The sequence below is a fragment of the Macaca fascicularis genome, chromosome 3 (assembly GCF_037993035.2).
Source record: "Macaca fascicularis isolate 582-1 chromosome 3, T2T-MFA8v1.1".
NCBI classification, from domain to species: domain Eukaryota; kingdom Metazoa; phylum Chordata; class Mammalia; order Primates; family Cercopithecidae; genus Macaca; species Macaca fascicularis.
In genome coordinates, this window is record NC_088377.1 from 177,376,420 (window position 1) to 177,399,001 (window position 22,582).

At 46.9% G+C, this 22,582-nt stretch overlaps 1 protein-coding gene and 1 long non-coding RNA gene across 7 annotated transcripts in view; one reads left to right on the forward strand and one right to left on the reverse strand.

Annotated features, from left to right (window-relative positions):
- The window catches only part of LOC141409935 (uncharacterized), a 250,137-nt gene that overhangs the window by 20,122 nt on the left and 207,433 nt on the right, over positions 1 to 22,582 (forward strand). For 4 of the 5 annotated variants that reach the window (XR_012432907.1, XR_012432908.1, XR_012432910.1 and 1 more), the window contains exon 2: positions 7,948 to 8,047. This is a non-coding gene — a long non-coding RNA (uncharacterized lncRNA). Of the gene's footprint in view, positions 1 to 7,947; positions 8,048 to 9,183; positions 9,828 to 22,582 lie in introns of those variants that run through there. The other variant, XR_012432913.1, reaches the window with a different exon arrangement.
- Positions 1 to 22,582, reverse strand: part of SLC13A4 (solute carrier family 13 member 4) — a 46,799-nt gene that overhangs the window by 17,135 nt on the left and 7,082 nt on the right. The window contains exons 3-8 of one of the 2 annotated variants that reach the window (XM_005550864.5): positions 9,345 to 9,481; positions 7,048 to 7,220; positions 6,517 to 6,571; positions 3,849 to 3,885; positions 2,717 to 2,797; positions 394 to 578 (exon numbers count right to left, since the gene is read on the reverse strand). In XM_005550864.5, coding sequence (XP_005550921.1) covers positions 394 to 578; positions 2,717 to 2,797; positions 3,849 to 3,885; positions 6,517 to 6,571; positions 7,048 to 7,220; positions 9,345 to 9,481 — 668 coding nt within the window. Of the gene's footprint in view, positions 1 to 393; positions 579 to 2,716; positions 2,798 to 3,848; positions 3,889 to 6,516; positions 6,572 to 7,047; positions 7,221 to 9,344; positions 9,482 to 22,582 lie in introns of both variants that reach the window. The other variant, XM_005550863.5, reaches the window with a different exon arrangement.

A 22,582-nucleotide genomic window follows, 5' to 3' on the forward strand; every position in this document is an offset into this window, starting at 1 on the left:
TTGCTCTGTTGCCCAGGCTGGAGTGCAGCGGCACGATCTTGGCTCACTACAACCTCTGCCTCCTGGGTTCAAGTGATTCTCCTACCTCAGCCTTCTGAGTAGCTGGGATTACAGGTGTGCACCACCACACTTAGATCATTTTTGTATTTTTAGTAGAGACAGGGTTTCACCACATTGGTCAGGCTGGTCTAGAGATCCTGACCTCGTGATTCCCCCGCCTCAGCCTCCCAAAGTGCTAGGATTACAGATATGAGCCACTGTGCTCAGCCTGTTTTTCCCTCTTTCTACAGAAACTCTTCCATTCTCATTTTCTACCATATCTCTAGCACCTAGTCCAGTTCCTGACACACAGTGGTGGTTAGTAAATATTTGTTGACCAAGTGAATCACTTACTTGTTGAAGTGTTCCAGGAAGATAAGGCTGGTGGAGGTGCCGATAATGGTGGTCAGGCCGCCAATGGTAGCAGAGTAGGATATGCTCAGGGAGAGGCACTTGCAGATCATCTGGTCATGGTGGGACCTGTACTTTCTGTTCAGCTTCTGCTTCCTGGGGCTGGGGGTCAGGACTTGTGGCTTTTCCTAACAAAGGAAAATCAGCGAATCTCTCCATCCCAGCTTGGGCTCTCTGGCCGAAGCATGAGAGGCAGGCGGCACCATGGTACAGCGGAAAGGGTTTGAGCTTGGGTGTCAGAAAGATAAATCACAGTTCCTACGATTTATCAACTTGGGCATGCATCAGAGCTACAGTTTCTTCTCTGTAAAATGGTGGAAACCATATTTTCTCTGCTGAATTGTTGTGAAGAGTAAATGAAGTAATATATGTATAGCACTTAAAACACTTCCCGGCATTTAATGAATGGTAGGCTATTATTATTTTTGTGATTAATGTTATTATTGACAGCATGGCTTTTTATTTGAACTCCAGTAAAACTGGTGTCGCTCCACATTGTATTTGAACAACAAACAGATGTTATTCCTGTAGAGTTAGAATGACAGGATTTGGCCTTCCCCTCGGGCCCTTTCTAATCCTACCAAGACCCATCAAGCTACCTCTGAATCTCTCTCAAGTCTGGCCATTCAAGTCCATCAAGCCCTGATGGAGAGATGACGACAAAATACACCTGGATTATATAAAAACCCTAGTCTTCATTGGGAAGAGGGTTGAAGTGTAATTCTTTCCTCCCTCCCTTCCTCACTCTTTTCTCCTTGCCTGACTTTTCCTCTCTACTTTTTTCTTCCCCCTTGCAGATAAACTTCAGCTTAGTTGTGGTCCCCTCTGGCCCTGCTTGGTCCAGATGATGGCCTTTCAGGGTCAGAGAGGTTGCTGAACTCTGGTCTCAAGTGTTGCCTGAAGAAGCAAGTCCCTTCTGTTCCCTTCACACCTGGCCACCTTCATTGATTCTTCATGAGACTAGGAAAGTCCTGGTGCAATTGTCAGCAAGTCAGGTCATGAAAGAACCAATGGGGAAGTGCCACCTTGCCATATCTCTCAAAGCCCTTTCCCACTGCCCCGTCTTCCTCGTGGGGCCGAAGTATGTCTGGACCCTTCCAGACCTCTAAAAGATCCATTGATTATCAGAGCTGGAAGAGACCTCAAAGATTCCTTGGTCCAGTGGTTTCCCACAATCCTTTCTTCTAGTGAAATTTTACACAGAATAGTATAAGTGTAGCAATTGGATACATCTTTTTTTTTTTTGAGATAGGGTCTCACTCTGTTGCCCAGGCTAGAGTGCAGTGGTGCCATCATAGTTCCCTGCAGCCCTGACCTCCTGGGCTCAAGTGATCCTCCTGCCTCAGCCTCCTGAGTAGCTGAGACTACAGGCATGTACCACCATGCCAGCTCATGTTTTTACTTTTATTTTTAGTAGAGATGAGGTCTGGCTGTGTTTCCCAGGCTGGTCTTGAATTCCTGAGCTCAAGGGATCCTCCTGCCTTGGCCTCCCAAAGTGCTGAGCCACCGCACCTGGCTGGCATGCATCCAATTTTGTAATTGGAAGTATATGGATGGGTTAATTCCATGGGGTCATGGAGGCTTGGATTTGAATCAGAATGCTCCCCTACCTAGTTCCTTGGCCTTGGGTTATGATTTCATCTTTGCCTTGTTTGCAAAACTGGAGCTCAAAATCGCTACCTCATTTAGCCAAGACCAGAGAAAAAAATGCTGAGTGCAATGATTGGTACATAATAAGCATTTAATAAATGGCAGTTATTTATGATGATGGACATTAAACAAGTGAGACTGCTGAGATGAACCCAGACATTTGAAATCAAGGGTCGTAAGTGACAGTTGCTATTTTATAGAAGCCCTAACATTCATTCATTTGACTTCTGCATTTTATTTCAGAGGAATCGTGCCAGGAAGATCATTATTAGTTCAGAAAAGCAGTTGCCTTACAATCTTAGGACACTCAAATAAAATATTTGCAGTGTCCCTGAAGCATTTTTGAAGACTAGTTTGAGGACCTCTGATCTACACCAACCCCCAGCTTTTATAGTTGAAGACACTGGGGCTCAGGCCGTGGACTGTCTTGCTACAGTCAAAGTGAGCTTGATGTCTCATCTCCGTGGTGCACACAGGCCAGACATGTATGTGGGGAATGAGTGCCTGGTGACAGCTCACTAGCCTGACTCCGTTACGACTTCAAGGCCAGTGCCCTTGGGAAGCAGCTCACAGCGTTTCATGTAGGAAACAGGGCCAGAAGGGGCCGTTCTATTACCTGGGATGAGTGTTGCTTCTTGCCCTGGTGTTGGTTTGCAGTTTTGATGGGGTTGGTGCTCGAAGGCACACCATTCAGGTTCTGTTGGGACAAAGGCCATCTCACTGTTAGGAAGAGGAAGTGGTGAGTCAGGTGCCTCGAGAAGGACCACCTAATCATCCCAGGGCCACCCCATGCCTCAGCACTGTGGGAACCAGACAGAAGCCAGGGGAAGCATGCACCCCGCTCAGCCTGGTGTCAAGCTCTCCATTTGAAGAGGCTTTGAAACTAGGTAGAACGTGGCTCTGCCCTTAGAGGAGAGGCAGCCTTTCTGGGACTTTATTAGCTAATGAAGAACCCTTCATATAAAAGATGGAAAAAAAAAAAAAAAGAAAAAAATCATCACAACCAAGTCCACAGTTTTTTTGTTTGTTTTAGAGACAGGGTCTCACTCTGGGTTGTCCAGGCTGGGGTCAAACTCTTGGGCCACAGCGATCCTCCCGCCTCAGCCTCTCCGGTAGCTGGAACTACATGGGCACACCTTTGTACCCAGCTGAAGTCCAATGTTTTATTGGCCTCTTACACTTCTCCTGAAAAGATGTATAACCAGACTTGGGGGAGTGAAGTAAGTTCGAGTAACTGTGTGCAGGTAAATTCTGCTTTCCCCTGTAAATGTGTTCTTTTTATTTGTATTTATTTTTATTTTTTGAGATGGGGGTCTCGCTGTGTTGCCTAGGCTGAAGTACAGTGTCACGATCTGGGCTCACTGCAACCTTTGCCTCCCAGGTTCAAGTGATCCTCCTGCCTCAGCCTCTCAAGTAGCTGGGATTACAGGTGCCCGTCACCACTAATTTTTATATTTTTAGTAGAGGTGGGGTTTCACCATGTTGGCCAGGCTGGTCTTGAACTCCTGGCCTCAAGTGATCCTCCTGCCGTGGCCTCCCAAAGTGCTGGGATTATAGGCATGAGCCACCATGCCCAGCCAATGTGTCCTTTTTAATAATAACATTTTGTCAGTGGAATCCTCAGTGAAAGGAACTCTAAGGTGGATCTGTGGCTGTTGAAAATCTGGTTCTGAATCTTGGGTTTCCATGAAGAAGTGCTGAGGGATTTTCAAGTGATTCCAAAGCACAGAAAAACCCCAAGGTCATACCTCATTGTGCATCAGAGTGGTGAGGTCTGCGGTGGACCTGCTGGAACCAAGCAGAGGACACAGGAGCTACGTCAGTGAGGCCAACTCCTGGGAGGGGAGGTCCCCCTGCATCAGGCATTTGGTGTAAGGGACTTAAACTCTCTGGACTCCAGTTTTCTAGCCTCCAAAGAAGACTAATCTCTCCCTTGCCTTCTGAGATGCTGTAAGGATTAGTGGGGCCGGGGCCAGCTTCCTTCTGAGGGCAGGGGCAGCACTTTCCTTTGATATTAACGATAGTCCTGACAGCAGACGTGGAGTGGTCATTAGATACAGAGTACATATATATGGGCTTTAACCCCCAGACATTGTTAATCCTCATCACAGATCTATGGTACTGGCATTCATACCTCCATTTACACCAGTACTTAGCACGGGGATGCTAAGTGGTGGAGGAAGGTAGGAGTCCAGGAGTCTGTGTCTCTGGAGAGCCTATGCCCCCTGACCATGCTCTTACTGGCTGACTCTGGGAAGACGACTATCTAGAAAGGGGAACTTGTGATATGCGTATCTGAGGTGACAGAAGCAAGGAGGGCCTGGATTTTACCCAGGGAAAGTCGAGGGAGAGGGAGAGTGTGGGGGAGGGGAAGAACTTCTGATCAGCAAGTACGCTTCACGGGGTGAGTGTCTCCCACCCCTGCTGGTCCCTTTGCCTTGAGGACAGAAGAAGATGAGAACTTGGCCATCAGTGTAACGGACACACTGAGTGATCAGTGAATGTTTCCAGTTTGTCTTAGTTGCGAGGACAGTGGGTGCCACCAGCTCAGCCACTGTGAAGACGGAGAGCGTATTGGGCACACACATGCGGGATGTGGGTCCTGCGGCCACAGCCCCTCTCCAGGCTCTGCCAGGGAAGGATAAGAAACTCACAGGAGTGCAGAGGGAGGTGTTCTTTGGAGTGAGTTCTTTGCCTGGGAGAAAAATGTGCTGTGATGTTTCCCCTTCCTTCTTCCCAAACTGGGTGAGGAGGGCGGGCGAGGACCCTCAGGTAGCATGGGAGGCAGTGGCCGCAAGAGTGCTGTCTGCATGCCCAGCAAACGACCCAGTTCCCACCAGCACAAAAGATGCTTAGAGTTCTAGGGACAACTCAGGCTTCTCTTTTGGAGGACACATTTTTGTGTGGAAAAGAGCAAAGGCAAGAAGCCAGCAGGGTGATGCCAGAGAGGCCACAGGGAGGAGAAAAGGCCACAGTGAGGATGGCCTTTTCCTGGGTCATCTGGGAAAGGCCTGCCCAGAGGCAGAGGCAGCCCCAGCACAGGGGCTGTGGGGGAGTGAACCTCCAGAGCACAGGCCCAGGAGGGTGGCGTGAGTGTTAATCCCAGAGCAAGGCCCTGCCATCAGGCCTAAGACCCTGCAGAGGGCACCACAAGGGGATGCTTCAAAGCCCCTGAAGGCAGTTGCCCCACAGATGAAAGAGCCAGGGACTGAAATCTCAGAGGGCACCGACTGTAGACCTCAATAGTCCCCGTCCAGACCTTTCTCACCCCTTTATCTTTCCTGTACCCTAGAGCTGCTGTCGTAAGCCCGGAAAGGTCAGAAGCAGCAGAGTGAGGGCGGGGTTAGAAGAGGAGGAGAAGAGGGAGGTGGAGGAAGGGAGAAAGAAGCTCAATTCCCTCCCCCACTTACTTTCACCTTCTTTCTTCTGCAGGCCTAGGGTGAGGGGTGGGTGGGTGTGAGAGAAGCTTTGGATGAGAAGTTGAAGTTTTGATATGAATCTGGACTAGTCTCCCAAATGTCTGAACATGAGATTGTTATAATACCTGAAAGGAACCAGGAGAGCTACGGGATTTGCCTGAGATATCATCAAGGGTGATGTCATCAAGAAATCCAATATGCTATGATTGAAGACAGTGGTGGTGACAAATAAAGCAATTTCCTGATGGCACCCTTCCGCATCTGTCCCACTGCGAATGCTGATTTCACCTAATGTGTGTTCTCCTTTTTTACAAGGGCGAATGACAGAGCTGAGCTGTATTGCAAATCCAGCTTTTAAATGTGGACTATTCATTGTGGCATGCCTGTGGGCCACATTTTGAAACAGAATCTCCAAATGGAATCAGCTGCTAATGGAGCTTCCTCCCAGGAATGTCTGAGACTGTTTCTCCTTTTCCAGCTCTGCTTCCCATCATCACATGGCCCTCTCACCTCCTGTCCCCTCATCCCCTACCTGTCACCTAAGTTTTCTTTGCCATATCTAACAAGACCAAATCTACTAAGACCTTATCTAATATCTAGAAAATATTTCATGATTCTCCAAGAATCTGCAGTGACATCGATATGTGAATGGTTTTCCATGAACAAATTAAACATATTATTTTCCTAAAAGGGACATGAATTTAGATGAGATTCTGCATGGTGGCTGTGTGGACAGTTCATATATCCATGGAGATTCAGTGTGGCCTTTTTATTTCTTCCTCATCACTGCAACACTGTGGTTAAGGAAGTAACCCTCCAGGTCCTGACAGGTGGCTCCTAGGTGTGGAGAGGAAATGGGGGAGGTGGGGGGGGTGACAAGGTGGTAAGCTTGGACCGTACATCTCAAAGAGCTGTCTGTGGGTCCAGGTCCCATCTTTTCTGACCTCCCCTATGGATTCTGAGAGGCTCTGTCCGGGAAGAGGGCAGTCATACTCACTCTTCATTGACAAAGACGAGTTCCAGAGAAGGTTGGCTGTTCTTTACATCCAGACCTACGAGTAGCAAAGAAAAGCAGTATGTGAGAGGTGGAGGCTGGGACGACCCTGTGGGATGGAGCGTAGCTCGAGGGCTTAGGGTGGGGGTGGGGCATGTGGAGTGGGTGACATTTCTCCTTCCCTTTGCTCTGTGAGTAGAGTGGGGCTCATGGATGCAGACTGACCCCAGGGTTTTGTAGTGGTCCTTGAGCATTTGGGGGCAAAGAGCAGTGTGTACCCTCGAACATTTAGGGGAAAAGAGTCCATAAGTGAAGGAGGAAGGAAGAGCCAGAACAGGGAGTTCAGGGAAGCTTCAGAGTCCAAGAGCTGGGATGGGAAAGAGGAGAGAGGGAAGAGGAAGAGGAAGGTGGGGGCATGGCTGAGGGGGTCCTGGGGTGGGCACCAAGTTGGGCAGTCTCCCCAGAGGAGCCAGGCGGGAGGACCCCAGGGGAGGTTGGAGGAGCAAAGGAGAGATGAACTCCAGCAAACTGTACTGATGGGTTCGGCCTCTTCGGTGTTGGAGTTGGCCGCCACGAGCTGCTCGTCCTCAGCACTGACCAGCTCCTGCAGCACGGCCTCCACGATGGGCATCACCATGGCGGTGGTGGAGGTGTTGGACAGCCACATGGACAGCAACGTGGTACAGCACATGAAGCAGAGCAGCAGCCTGGAAGGCAGGGAGGGTTGGGGCAGAGTGTCCACAGAACACACATCCCTGCGGCCCCACAGCGGGCCTGCTGCCAACCTGCTGGGGCTGGTCTAGACAGATGTGGCTGGAAAGGCAGGCGATTGTCCTGCAGGGTGCCATTCAGCTCTGTACTCCCAGTGCTTGGCACAGCATAAGTATTAAAGCAATACTTGTTGAATGAATGAATTACACTTCATGGACTAGCGGCCTTAGCCAGAAAAAAGTCCTTAGTGAAGCTCTAGTAGTAGTGCCATAGGGTATAGACTCACCGTTGCTTTTCTGTCTCTGCAGACATTGGCTGGAGCTTGGTGGTGATGTGTGTTTGTGTGTGGAAGGGAATTCTTTGTTTGCCCTCGCAGTCAGTAATTCTGTAGTGCTACGGTACTCCTTGCTTTGCTGCCAAGTCACCATAGTTATCAGTGACCCAATAGAGATGAATGTTTGGAGCTCACAGTTCTGCCCACTACCTGTAAACATGCTGAAGGGATAGCCCCCAAAGTCACAGAAGTGTCCCCTGTCACTGTTTGTGTACACTTTTCCAGCTGACATTGTAAAGCGTCAACACTTGGAGAAAAACACTAACAAGGATAACCTTCCAATTATTTCTCTTTGGCTTTGAGAACATTGTGCAATATGTGCCTGTACAGACATGTCCTAGTTTCCATAAGATAAGCCAATATAAAGACTACTGTGTTTATTATTTTAGGTGGAATTACTGACTTTGCACAATTTGGGGACAGTGCGTTTATCATGTGGACTCCGTCAGCTGACAGAGACATGACTTCGCCAATTCTGTACCCACACAGGTAACTGCCTCGGGGGGTGGCAACTTGCTGACTGATGTAAATAGGGAGGAGTGGAAATACGAGAGGATAAAAATTCTTGCCCGGGCACAGTGGCTCATGCCTGTAATCCCAGCACTTTGGGAGGCCGAGGAGGGTGGATCACGAGGTCAGGAGATCGAGACCATCCTGGCTAACATGGTGAAACCCTGTCTCTACTAAAAATACAAAAAATTAGCTGGGTGTGGTGGCGGGCACCTGTAGTCCCAGTTACTTGGGAGGCTGAGGCAGGAGAATGGCATGAACCTGGGAGGCAGAGCTTGCAGTGAGCCGAGATCGTGCTACTGCACTCCAGCCTGGGCGACAGAGCAAGATTCTGTCTCAACAAGAAAAAAAAAAAAATTGAAGAAGAAAAAAAAAATTCTTGCAGAGAGTACACAGAGATTTTAAAGAGCCACAGAGTCTCCATATGATGTGACGAAATGCCACTGTGTGCCTGGGAGGTTGAGTGTGGGGACAAGATTATTACTGAGCTAGGGGGTGGATTAAGCTGTAGTTAGCAGACCTGTTTGACAATCTGGGAGACAGGAACATGCTTTTAAGCATAACCTATAGTCATCTAAATGACTCGTGTTGAGAACCAATACTATATTATTTATTTATATTCACATTGACTTCCATAGGAGTCAGAGCAGCTTACATAAAATATAGCAAGTAAGTTGTAAACTAGGAGGAGGTGAGCAGGATATTCCCAAAGGGAAGGTACAGGCAGGGGAATCCAAATGGAGCATCAGTGAAGCTAACACAAAACTCAACCTTGACACCGCAACACATTCCCCGAGGGTGGGACCCCGTCCTGCATCACAGTCAAATGCAGTGTCTCTAACTGGGTCTGTGGTTTGAACTGATGACAAAAACTCAGGGTGGATGGGAGGAAACATTCACGTCTCTTTAAGTGACAAAGGAGAAGACAGGCACTTCCGCTCCAGCCTGTTCCCTGATACACAGGAAGCAGGTTGGGAAACAATTTCTATTGGTCCATCCTGTTTTACTTAATGGGCCCCTATATGTTGTAAGCTGCTGCCCTTGCAGCCTAGGTCAATGGGTAAGTTCTTTGGATAATGATAGCAAGGTCACAGGCTCAAATTTCTACTCCATAGCCCTCTCCCTGGACGGGTCCCATGGCTCTGATGTCAGCCCGTCCCTGTTGGTGAAAAAACAGGCTGACGTGGACATCCGCAGTGACCTGAGACCACTGTCCTGGTGGCACACTGGGAGCTAGAAGGATGCACTATAGCCTGGCATCCCAAATAAGACTTACATGCCCGGCTTGGCTCCCGCCATCAAGACCATGCGCAGAGCGATGCGCTTATGCAGGTTCCACTTCTCCACGGCAGCCGCCACGCAGATGACCCCCACCAGCAGCAGCGTGGTGTTCTTGAAGTACTCCGCCGCCACCTGTAGGGAGGCCAGGCAGGTCAGCCACCCTCCTGGACCAAGGACCCAGGGCCCAGCACCAGCTGGGAGAATGGGCCATACCCAATCAAACCTGTTCTCAATCAAAGAAGCTGGCGAACAGGAAGCAGGGAGGTGACGATTATCGAAATAGCTGACCATCCTAGAGTCATATCTACTGAGTGTTTACTGTGGGCAGGCACTGGGCTGAGCACTTTACAAAGATTATTTCATTCAATCTGGCCAGTAACTCTAGAGGATAGATATTCTTCTCCATTTTGGAAAACATAAAACTACTGTATTTAAATATGATGTGAATATGATTTTAAAGAATAAACACATATAATTTTATATTGATCTTTTAAAATAACTCTAGGTTTCTCCCCAAACCTAATTTTTAATGTTTTTAGAAAACATTAGAAAATTATTTTCATTTCATTTCTATTAGAAAATTAATACATGCTCAGTATGGAAAACTTCAAAATATAGAAAAAGTTAAAGACAACATTACCCTTAATCATGCTACTGTTAATACTTATAGTTTCTTCCATTTTTCCTATGTCTATATAGTTACATAAATGGATTTATACAGTATGTATACTTTTATATCTTACCTTTTTTTCATTTAACATAATATCCTCATCATTTGTTTTGAGAGTCTCACTTATTTTTTATATTTTTTTGAGATGGAGTCTTGCTCTGCTGTCCAGGCTGGAGTGCAGTGGCGTGATCTCAGCTCACTGCAACCTCCGCCTCCCAGGTTCACACCATTCTCCTGCCTCAGCCTCCCGAGTAGCTGGGACTACAGGCGCCCACCACTGCGTCCGGCTAATTTTTTTTTTTTTGTATTTTTTGTAAAGATGGGGTTTCATTGTGTTAACCAAGATGGTCTCAATCTCCTCACCGATGGGGTTTCATTGTGTTAACCAGGATGGTCTCATCTCCTCACCTCGTGATGTGCCCCCTTTGACCTCCCAAAGTGCTGAGATTACAAGCGTAAGCCACTATACCCAGCCTTAATTTTAAAAATTTAAATAATTCCCAATAATTCTCAAGTTCCAATGAATTCCAAAAATGAAAATAGTACAAGGAATACCTATATACTCTTTTTTTTTTTTTTTTTTTTTTTTTACCCTGAACCATTTAAGGGTAAGTTACATAAATTTTGGCTGGTCCTTTTCCCCTATATACTTCAGTGTATATTTTCCTTTCTTTTTTTAAAAAAAATTTGAGACAGGGTCTCACTCTCTTGCCCAGGCTGGAGTGCAGTGGCATGATCACGGCTCACTGCAGCCTTGACCTCCCAGGCTCAGGGTATATTTTCTAAGAATAGGGATTTTCTCTTCCTTAGTAGCCACAATACCAATTATAAGCTCCTTTCTACTTTTTAATTTAATGATGGGGAAGTTGAGACACAGGGTAGTTAAAAAGATGTTTCACATGTTTGAGGTTCATGGACCACATCTTTGTTGATTCTCTCACTTGGAACGTTCTCTCTTTCCATCTCTGCCTGTACATTCCAATCAGATTTTGAAGCCCAGTTCAGGCCTGGCACCCTCCAGAAAAACCTTTCTTGTGGCCCTAGCCTCTGACTCCAGAACATTCCTCCTGGGCACCATTAATTCCATACACCACAGAGCACTTGGAGCAATGCTTGACTGATTGCTTTCTGCTTGTACTGTTGTCCATTTATTTTTGTATGTGTACCTCTCTTGTCTCTCAACTAAATTTTTTGGCTGTGAATGGTTCCCTTCTATACATCTTAATACCCAGTAGAATAATATGCAAAAGTAGAGGCTCAATAAATATTTGTCACGTACATGAGAATTGCTTCCAGCTGGAGGAACCATGACAGAAATTGAGAGGAAAAGATATAGAAAAGATTAACGTCTAATTGAAAAACCCTCTTGAAGTGAGAAAACAAGAACATTTTTAACTGCAGCAAAAATAAAAATTCAACAGGAAAGGAAATATATAGTAAAATACATAGCATTTGAAATAATATGTACATAATCATACTAATTTTGATTACTGAATTAACAAAAATTGTGATATGAGCATATTGGGCGGATGGTCATGGAAGGCGAAGTAGGGGATGTAAAAGAAAAAATCTTCCTGGGACGTGGAGCTTGCAGTGAGCCGAGTTTGCGCCACTGCACTCTAGCCTGGGCAACAGAGCGAGACTCCATCTCAAAAAAAAAAAAAAAAAAGAAAAAAAAGTCTTCATCTGCTATAACAAGAAGTCAACTGATAAATGCTTACAGTGAGAACTCAAGGACTAATATAAGAATCTCATATAGGAATGGAGCTTAATGACAGAAGAAGCTGTTAACAAAGTTACAAGTTATTGACTCTGAGGGTGGGGTGGGACTTGCTAGGGGGAGAAGTGGAAGGGATGAGAAAGAGACTGCTGACTTTTCATTGTAAGCGTTCAGTATTAAAGTCTCTGATTTTTAAACTTTGTGCACGAAACACTTTGATAACATCAAAACCAAAATAAAGGCAGGCTGCTCCATCTCCTTTTCTTTTGCCCCGTGGACATTTCATTGCCTCTGGTTGATGAGGGTTGTGTAGGAGAAGGGACATCTGCTCTCGCTGTGATCACTGCTTCTGGTTAACCTAGTTCTTGTCTCCAATCCCATTCCTCAGCGGACTACTGTCACGAATGCCCCCTGGGGGCAGGGAAGGCCCACTGCTCTGGACAGCTTGTGACTCCATGGCAGAGTCCACTCTAAGAGGGCGGTGATCATGGTCGGCGGGGGGTAGGGTAGGGTAGCGTTGGGGGATGGGGTGTGGTCGGGGGAAGCAGCCCCCTAGGGGGAGCGGGAGGCACTGCAGGATTGTCCTAGGGAAGCAGCTGAACTTGGGGGTCAAGGGCCTTTCTCACTGCCTGGTTACTTTCCCAGGCTTCCAGGAGTTGGCTTTGTCGCACAACCGGAGCTTTATTTTCTTGTCTACCGAGGAGAGAAACCCACAGAAGATGCGGGACTGTTGTGGGAGATGGTCTTTCCACCAACCCCATGACACAGCCCTGCGAAGCTTTTTCAGTCAGTGCAACTGGGGTTACTTTCCCCAGGGACTGACTGACAACAGCTACGTTTTCTGCCTCTTTAGCATATCCCATTCTAGAACAGCGGTTTGGCTGTGATGGCCTTTTAGGAGACTCAGTGCCTAAATGACAGGTAGGCCACTTTCTCTGGGTTCCACTTGGAGGCAGAGGAAAGGAACCAAGAATATGGAGAGGCTTCTAGTGTCGGCATTTTGCTTGTTGCATTCACTTTCTAATTTGAACTCCACAACAAGTCCTATGAAGCAGCACTATCCGTATCTCAGTTTACTGATGAGGAAACTGAGGGTTTAAGGAGCATCTCTCAGGTCATAGCGTAAGGGCAGAGGCAGGATATCAATGCAGGGCCATCTGAATCCGAAGCCTCCTAGACCGCCTGCCACACCGTGAGCTGGCTGGAAACCCCCCATCTGATTCAACTCTAAGGGGATTTTCTTGGTCTCCCAGACAGCATGAGCTGGCACACATTGCTTGTCGGGTTTTTTGTTTGTTTGTTTGTTTTTGTTTTTTTGAGACAGAGAGTTGTTCTGCAGCCCAGGCTGGAGTACAGTGGCGAAATCTCAGCTCACTGCAACCTCTGCCTCCTGAGTTCAATTCTCCTGCCTCAGCCTCCCAAGTAGCTGGAGCTACAGGTGCTTAGAAAAACTAAGGAAATCACCTCAGTGAAACCACTACACCTGCCTACTTTTTTTGGATTTTTTTTTTTTTTTTTTTTTTCAGTAGGCATGAGCTTTAACCACGTTGGCCAGGCTGGTCTTAAACTCCTGACCTCAAGTGATCTGCTCATCTGAGTCTCTCCCAAAGTGCTGGGATCACAGGCAAGAACCACTGCACCCAGCCCACTGGTACACATTTTTAATCTTCATTTATAATCTCAGTCCTGACATTGGCCTTAAATGCCCCGGCCAGAGCCAGTCTGAGCTCCAGGCCCAGCTTCAGTGGGATATTGGCTCTGTGCTGGGGGTTTGGTGGGCTCAGCTTTATTCTCATGTCTTTCCTGCTCCCTCCTAAGTGATACCATGTGCTCGGGAGACATGGCCTGGGGCTCAGGATATGGTTTGTAATTACAGAGGTAACGTCACTGAGTGGGGAAGAGGGAGGACTCTGGAGTCAGCCAGGACTCTACTGCGTGACCCCTAAACAAGTTATTCGGCCTCTCTGGGCTTCACGTTCTCATCTAAAAAACAACAACAAAAAGGAAGGTTTTGTGAGTCCCTACCTCATGAGGTTATTAAATGACACGTGCAAACCAGCTGGCATGGCCTGCCACATTGATGGCCAGGATCCCTGGTGACTCTTCCTGTTAGGAAGTACTCCATCTAAAGGCTGACCTGGTTTGAGGCCATTAGCACACAGAGTGGGCTCATCCATGCACAGAGCAAAGCCACAGGGCTTTTTCATTTCAGAAATTAAAATTCTGTTCAGTGGTGCTGTTTGTTAGTTTTCTAGCCCATTGATTTTTCTTTCACAATAACACCTGGGTTATTCAGAACCTCCCAGGGAACACCAGACTTCCAGGATTCTTGAGGATGACTATAATTGTTTTCTAGAGTGTGCTGCAGATTTCCTGCCTTTATCAACAGAGCCCGTGCATTCTCCCCGGCTTCTTGTGAGACACGTGCCAACTCTCCCCAGCTTCTTGTGAGACACATGCCAACTCTCCCCAGCTTCTTGTGAGACACATGCCAACTCTCCCCATCATAGCCTCAGCCCAGGGAGCCCCTTATCGCCCTTGCCCTTGACTAGCTGTCCAGGCTGCTGGTCCTTCTCTGGTCCTTGGGTCTGCGTTTTGCTGGTTTTCCGTCTCATTCTTAGGTGGCTGCAGTTTCCCAATGTGAGGATGTTTGCCATGAGCATTCCCTTCCCCGTTTTCTAATTTCCCAGACTCATATCCTGTGAGCTGGGAAGCCAGATAACGAAGCTTGTTAGAGTCATTTGTAAAGAGAAGTTAGATTCTAAGTGGCTGTTCCTCCCCAGGAGTAAAGTGCATGGATGTTAGGACGTTTGCATTGGTGGTTTGATTGCTTTTTCTGCTTTTCTGCTCTGTGGTTTTTCTCAGTATGCCACATCACTGAACTTGGAGAGCAGAGGTGTTTCTGGACTGTGTTATAGGAAAGATGGGCTCAAGGACGTCACCTTGACAAGGAATAGCTATAGCAATCTTGGGCTATGAAGTTCAGACGAGCTACCTGCTATTGGACAAGCTAATGAACCTCTGTACCTCTGTCACCAATTCTTTAAAGGGCCAATAGTGATGCTACATAGTTAATTTAATCTGCTGTGACATGGGCTTTACATGTAAGATAATGCAGGTGGGCTCTTACTTGTTTTAATTGTATTTTTTTTTAAATTTTATGTATTTTTTGAGACAGAGTCTCACTGTGTTGCTTAGGCTGGAGTGCAGTAACATGATCTTGGCTAACTGCAACCTCAGCCTCTCAGATTGAAGCGATTCTCCTGCCTCAGCCTCCCCAGTAGCTGGGACTCCAGGCACCCACCCACCACTGCGTCCGGCTAATTTTGTATTTTTAGTAGAGACTGGGTTTTGCCATGTTGGTCAGGCTGGTCTTGAACTCCTCCCCTGAAGTGATCTGTCCGCCTTGGCCTCCCAAAGTACTGGGATTACAGGTGTGAGCCACCGTGCCCAGCCTCATCTGAACAATTTTGCAGTGAAATTCTCTGAACCCTGGGAGCAGATACCTGGCCTGGCTCCCACTCAGTGCTAGGCTAAGCCCCGCCAGGGCTGAAGCCCCCCAGGACTCCATTCCAGTTAGTGTCCAAGCAGCGCAGCCAGGCCAGCAGTGTCTCCTCTCCACCTTCCCTGGGGGCAGGAATGCTGTTTCTGCTGGGTAAGCCCCCAGCAGGGGCTCAGACACCCTTCTCATCACCTGATTTGCATTCCTGGTTCCATCTGTTTTATATATTGAGTCTTCTAAGATTTGGTTTAAAGAAAAGTTTTCGTTGCTTAAAAAAACATTCTTTGCAAATCCTGCCCTAGAGAAGTCTAAAGTAGAGAGACCCAGATGGGTGCTGGCATGACCCAGAAGCTGGCCCAACTCCTGCATGACTGGAGACACTGATTCATACCCACCACCAACCCTGCCCCAGTTTCTTCTTTGGGACTGTATGAACTACCCAGATGGGGAAGCTGAGGCAGGGGGCTGGGCTCTGAGCCACGAGCCAAGGGGCTGCTGGTCAGGTGGTGGCTCAGAGGGAGCTGCTCCTCCCCACAGAAACATTAGCTTGGTCTCGAAAGACTGCAAGGTCTGTAGGCTCCCACTGAAAGCCCAGTGTGGAGCCCAGCCCTGGGCTGCATCTGGGTGGCTCAGGGTGAAGGCAGCCTGGGGTTCAGGCAGGTGGCCAGCTGGATGTCCAGCCCACATGCGCACGGGCCCGCATGCAGAGGGCTGGTCAGCCTCCATGGCGAGGAAAGGTGGGAAAGGCAGAGCTGAGAGTGCTTTGTGGAATGCCCCCAGGCTTGAACAAACAGAGAAAGTCAGGGTAACAAGTCAGAGGGCAGGAATCTGGCGGGTCAGAAAGATCAGGACCCAGCAGGGAAGCGGATTCATGACAGCCGACTCCAGTGGCACTGGGCGGCAGAGGCTGGTTATCCCAGTGGCCACGGCCTGGACTCCTCTCCTGCCCCTGCAGCCTGGAAGCGGAGTGAGACCGGCCCGAGGCCTGCAGCACAGGGCCAGAGACCGCTGTCTGGGCCCAGGTGAGAGTGTGTGTGTGAGAGTGTGTATGTGAAAATGTGTGTGTGTATATGTGTGTCTATATGTGTGTATTTGTGTGTATGTGAGTGTGTATGAGTGTGAATGTATGTGTGTGTGAGGGTATTTGTGTGAGTGTGTGAATGTGTGTGTATGTGTGTGTATAAGTGTATGTGTATGTGTGTATGAGTTTATATGTGTATGCATGTGAATGTGTGTATGAATATGTATGTGTGTGTCTGTGAGTGTATATGTGTGTATATGGGTATGTGTGTACGAGTGTGTGAGTGTATGTGTAAGTGTGTGCATGAGTGTGTATGTGAGTGTGTGTATGTATATGTGAGTGTATGTGTGAGCATGTGTATGAGTGTGTATGAGTATGAGTGTGTGTGAGTGTATGCATATGTGAGCTTATGTATGTATATGAGTGTGCCTGTGAGTGTGAGTGTATGTATATGTGAGCATGTGTATGAGTGTATGTGTATGTGTGTGAGTGTTGTGTATGTATGTGTGAACGTGTGTGTATGAGTGTGAGCATGTGAGCGTGTGTATGTGTATGAGTGTGTCTGTGAATGTGTATGTGTATGAGTGTGAGCGTGTGTGTATGAGTGTGTATGAGTGTGAGTGTGTGTATGAGTGTGTCTGTGAATGTGTGTGAATGTGTATGAGTGTGTATGAGTGGGTGAGTGTGTATGAGTGTGCATGAGTGTGAGCGTGTGTGTGTATGAGTGTGTCTGTGAATGTGTGTGAATGTGTATTAGTGTGTATGAGTGGGTGAGTGTGTATGAGTGTGTATGTGAGTGTGTGTGCGCACTGGGGAAAGGATAGAGATAAAGAGCACATGCAATTACTCCCTGAAGTGCACCCTAACCCTGGGCCTCCTGGAGAGCTGTGTGTTCCCAATCCCCAACATCCAACCCATGCTTTCTACTCCACCAGAGAGCCCTGCAGTGCCCACCTCTATGCCATTCTCCTACAGACAGTAAATCTTAGCTAACTTGATTGACACAGGTATCATGCCCAGGCTATAAACTTTGGGAGCAACGCTTTAGAAGGGGCTTGGAGGACTTCAGAGGCAGATATAATGACAGTAAGTGAGAGTCACAGTGGAGCCAAAACAAAAACAGACAAACACAAACCTAAAATGCAGGGCTAAGCCCTGTGTATCAGCAAAGGAAGCATCAGCTGGATGCTCACAAGATCATAGAGGGACCTTAGAGTCCGACCCATCTCCCAAGGCACAAAGTCTATGTCTAGTGTATCTGGCATGGTCATTTGGCTCAGACTTTTAGGGACGGGAACACAAGGACCACACATGGCAACTCATTTCAGAGTTTTCCTTTATACAGAACGGGGAATTTCTTTATGGTGCTCTGACTCTGGTTCTGGTGTGACACTTTGGGCTTGGAGTGTGGAGCCATGGAAGCCTGGACTCATGGAAGCCTGGACTTATGTCCCCTTAAGTCTTCTCTTCATTCCTCATGTGACTCAGGTTCCAGCTTTTTGACATCCTGGCCACCCACCTCTGGATGAGCTCCTTATCCAGAATTTGATGCACTGGACACATCATTTATTAATTTTTAAAATTAAAAAAATTTTTTTTTGAGATGGAGTCTCACTCTGTCATCCAGGCTGGAGTGCAGTGGTATGATCTCAGTTCACTGCAACCTCCGCCTCCCGGGTTCAACAGATTCTCTTGCCTCAGCCTCCTGAGTAGCTGGGACTACAGGCATGTACCACCACACCCTGCTAATTTTTTATTTTATTTTATTTTTGGTAGAGACAGGTTTTCACCATGCTGGCCAGGCTGGTCTCGAACTCCTGACCTCAGGTGATCCCCCCGCCTCGGCCTCCCAAAGTGCTAGGATTACAGGCGTGAACCACCGTGCCTAGCCCACAATTTATTAATTCAACAGAGGATTTTGGTCACATTGCCTAGGGGTTAAGAGCTCAAGTTCTGGAATCGTTCAATCTTGGATTCAAGTCCTGGCTCCACCACTTAGTAGCTGCATAATCTCGGGTAAGTAAGTTACTTAACCTCTGAACTTCAGTTTCCTCCTCTTTAAAATGAAGATAAAAATAATAGCTCCTTCACAGAGGATTGAGTTATATAGTGTGTGTAAATGACCTCCCACAGTGCCTGGCGTATGGTAAACACTCGGAATTTGGCAGCCACGTTGGACTGATGGTGACTCATGCTGAGCCTGTACTTAGCTGAAAGCCAAGGGTCTTTTTCGCATGAACTGCTGGCATTTATCCTTATTAGACTTCATTTTGTCAGTTTCAGTCCATTGTCTCTTCCTGTCCACATGTCTCATTCTGCCACCGTACATTAGCACCATACATTAGCCAGCTAGCACATCCAACTTAGCCATCTGCAAATCTGATAATGTGCCTTTTATATTTTCAACTGCAATCTCACCCCAGTCTGGTGCCAACATGTTATTCAAGATTCTTAAGGTTCAGCTGTTCACCCAACCCTCAAGTTACTCAGTTGTGCTTTCTCATGGAGCCCACTCTGGCTCCTCCGAGTGAGAAATTCTTTCTTTCCCCCTGGAAATTTTGAAGGCTCCAAGGAAAAAGTTAAATTAGATTTAATAACTTCTGTTTAAAAGACCAAGGAAATTATAAAACCCATTAGAAGGACTGTAATCAAAAATTGGTCAACATGAAGTTTGGGCAGTTGGCAGTGTAAATTTTATTTATCTAGAACATCCCCTCTTGAGGAGTGGTATAAATCCTCCACAATGCCAGAAATCGAGGCATCACTGCATAGGGCATTCTGTATTTTTCCACATGGTTTATACTTTCTCTCTATTAAAATAGAAACTTCTCCAGGTCAGGAGCCCTTCTGTCATTTTGTATCTCTTATTAGCACCTGAGTCTGAGCTTCGCACACAACTCCTAATACCCACTGGCTGACAAACCATCACTGTAAAAATGGACCATTTATATGTACTTGTGATGGTTAACTTTGCATGTCAACCTGGGTGGACTACGGGGTGCCCAGGTTAAGCATTGCTTCTGGGTGTTCCTGGATGAGATTGGCATTTGAATCAGTGGATTGCCCTCCACCATGTGGACAGACATCATCCAATCTGTCGAGGGCCTAACTAGAACAAAAGGTGGAGGAAACGGGAATTTGCCTGCTTTTTCCAGTCTCACTACCTGGGCTGGGACATCTCTTATCTCCTGCCCTGGGACTGGAATCTACACCATTGGCTTCGCTGGTTCTCAGGCCTTTGGACTCGCACAGAGTGACAGCACCAGTTCTCCTGGGTCTCCTGCTTGCAGGTGGCAGCTCATGGGATGTCTTAGTCTCCATAATTAATCAAGTGAGCCAATTCCCACACACACACACACACGCACACACACACACACGCATGCGCACTAGTCTCCTCTTGGTTCTGTTTCTCTGGAGAAACTGCAGAACATATCTAGCTTCAGACAGTGAGAGCTCAGATATGAGACTCAAGAGGGGAGAGATGACATTTCGTTTATTTTTGTCACCCTCAGGGTACCTGTATCATCCCATGTTGCACCTGGTAGATCTAGAACTCAGAAAATATGTTTTTCTACATGTTGAATGAATAACATGAGGGAACACAGCCACAGTCCCAGAGTCACACTGATCCTATTCACGTGCCTTCCTTCCCTCACTGAAGATGACATTACTGACACATTGTCAAGAAACACTGCAATCAAGAGCCGTGAATAGAGGTCTGATGCAGGGATGGCGCTGGGCTAGATAGGCCATAGACATTGTACATCCCAGAGAGCATGAACCTTGGTGGGGAGAGCACATGTCTATGAAAAGTTTACATCTGGTGTATCTGATGCACCATTTAAAAGATAAAGACATCAAATAGACTCAAAGAGAAGGGATCAATACTTTCAGCCTTTGGTCATTGAAAGGGCTTCACCAAAGAAAGTAATTGAGTAGGGCTTTAAAGGTCAAAGGAATGGGAGAGAACTTTCCAAAGTGGAAGAATAACCCAAGTCGCAGTAAGAGGATGGTCAAGAAGTAGGTGGGTTTGGGGAATGACAAGGATTTGGGGGCTCCTAAAGAGCACCAGCCCAGCTTCCCCCTATGAGCCATGGCACATTCTGGTATCACAGTGGTGCACAGGTGGTTGTGGAATAGGTGTTTTTTCTGCAAAGTTAACTGGCTCAGAAAGGGCTATAACCCATGTGCTCTGCCTTACTGGCATTTCCCTCCAATCTGAGCTAAGAAGTTCAGCTAAACAGACTATATTTGGACTAAGCTGCTCCCTGTAGCCCAACTACTAAATATCATCATCAGCCAAAGCCATGTCACCAGGCAGGTGGATTAGGATTTTTCACCTCAAATGATAAGACATGCTTTCTGGCTCCTCAAGCCCCCAGCAATAGGGACACACAGCCCCTCCCTGGACTGTCTTCCTTTACTTCTCACAGAGTCCTGTTACCCTCCCAAGCAACTGCCTCTGCAGACTCTCCTTATGGACAAAGGGGCGTCCCTCGGATAACTGTTGCCCGGCAACATCTCTGCTGTGCCCTTGGAGAAATAGAGACACTGTCTGCTTGAAAGCTAAGGCATGCTGTTGGCTTTTGGGCTGCCTATAGTGAAACACAAAGATTAGGTTTCTCAATTAATAGTTTTCTCACTTTAAAATGTTATTTAGGATTCAGTTCTTTCTAAACGTCATTTTTTCCCTCTACCCTCTACTTTCAACCCCTGCCCTTGCTGGTTTTAATTTCACAATTTTAAAGAGAAGCCTGGAGAACAAGCTTGTAGAGCTCTCGTAAGAAAAGTCACATTTTAGGTTGCTTTTTTCTTTAGGCAGATACAAAACCCCATATTACCTATTCTTTTTTTTCACAAAAGAACGGGGGCAATTAGAACAACTGCCTGGTGATTCTGGTCACAGATTAGCTTTTACATGAGTCCCCAGGATATTGGGGTTGTACCCATCTCCAGGAATGAAAGCACTGCTGAGAGCTTTGGGGATTCTATTCTTTTTGGTGAGCCTGAGGCTATGGCTATGCAATGCCCACTATATATATATGTGTGTGTGTGTGTGTAGATAGATAGCCACACCCACACATATATATGTGTATAGATAAATAGATAGATACAAAGAAGAAGGAGAGAGAGAGAGAGGAGAGAGAGAGAGAGAGAGACAGGGGAAGGGGGGGTGGGGAGAGAGAGAGAAAGAAAGAAAAGGAACCTAAAAGCAAACAAAAAACTAGTCAGTTAAATCTATCCAGTAGAAAGACAAAGTGTTCATTTGCAGTCAAATACAACTGTTGGAGAATTGCCTAATTCTACTTTTGGAAAGTTCTGTTGTCTATTAAAGCATCCATAGGCCCAGCTCCGTTCTTCCTCATATCACAGAAGCGAAAGACTCACAGTTCTTAGTAATAACTCCATGTGTTCACAGTGCCATGAAGCCACATACCACTTTATGGAGTCTTTTGCTTATGGTGTAGTGATCAAGTGTATACACTTTGAAATCTAATAGTTACAGGTTTGAATCTAATTCTGCTACTTAGATTCAGCTTTGTGATTTGGGGTGAGTCTCTTAATTCTCTGAGCTTAGCTGTAAAATGGAAATACTAGCATGTGCCTTGTAGAGCTCTTGGGAGTATTACATAACAAATGTAGCACTTCTGATAGAGTGCCTGGCGCTCAGTAGGCATTCAAACATGAGCTTCCTTTCGTCTTCCTTCTGTGCCTCTGCCCCTAACCTTACCCCCGTCTCTACGATTCAGGCTTTTTCATCAGAAACCCTAAGCAGAGACCAGGTGTGAATAATGAGACAGTTCAAATGGAACCAGGTGTTGCTGAATGAGATCATCATTCATTTTGCTCCCAGGTTCTGGCTGTTTTGTTTTGTTTCTTTTTCCCTACTCACGGCAGGCTTAAACATTTGCTCTGAAATTTTGCCACAACCTGGGCTTCCTGCTGACAATTTCCATTTGAGCTTTTGAGAATGCCACAGACAGTGAATGGAGAGGGCTCACTCTAGGGAAGGCGCAGAGAAAGAACATGCGGTAACTTAAGTCGGGGGAGAAGAAACAGAAGTGTTGTTTTTTGGAGGGGTGGATGAAAACATTGTCAGGGCTCAGGGAAACATGGTAAGTCTCTCTGTAACAAACATTCATTGAGCACCTACTGGATACAGGCTCAGCTTTCTAATGAGATGCCCCCAAAATGGGAGGTCGGATTCCTGCCTTTGTGTGCTTATCATCGAAACAGACATCCAGAGACTGAAAAAGGTCAACAGCAGCTGAGTTTTCGGCATCAATCACACAGCTCCTAAAAGGTTTCAGACCGAGGGA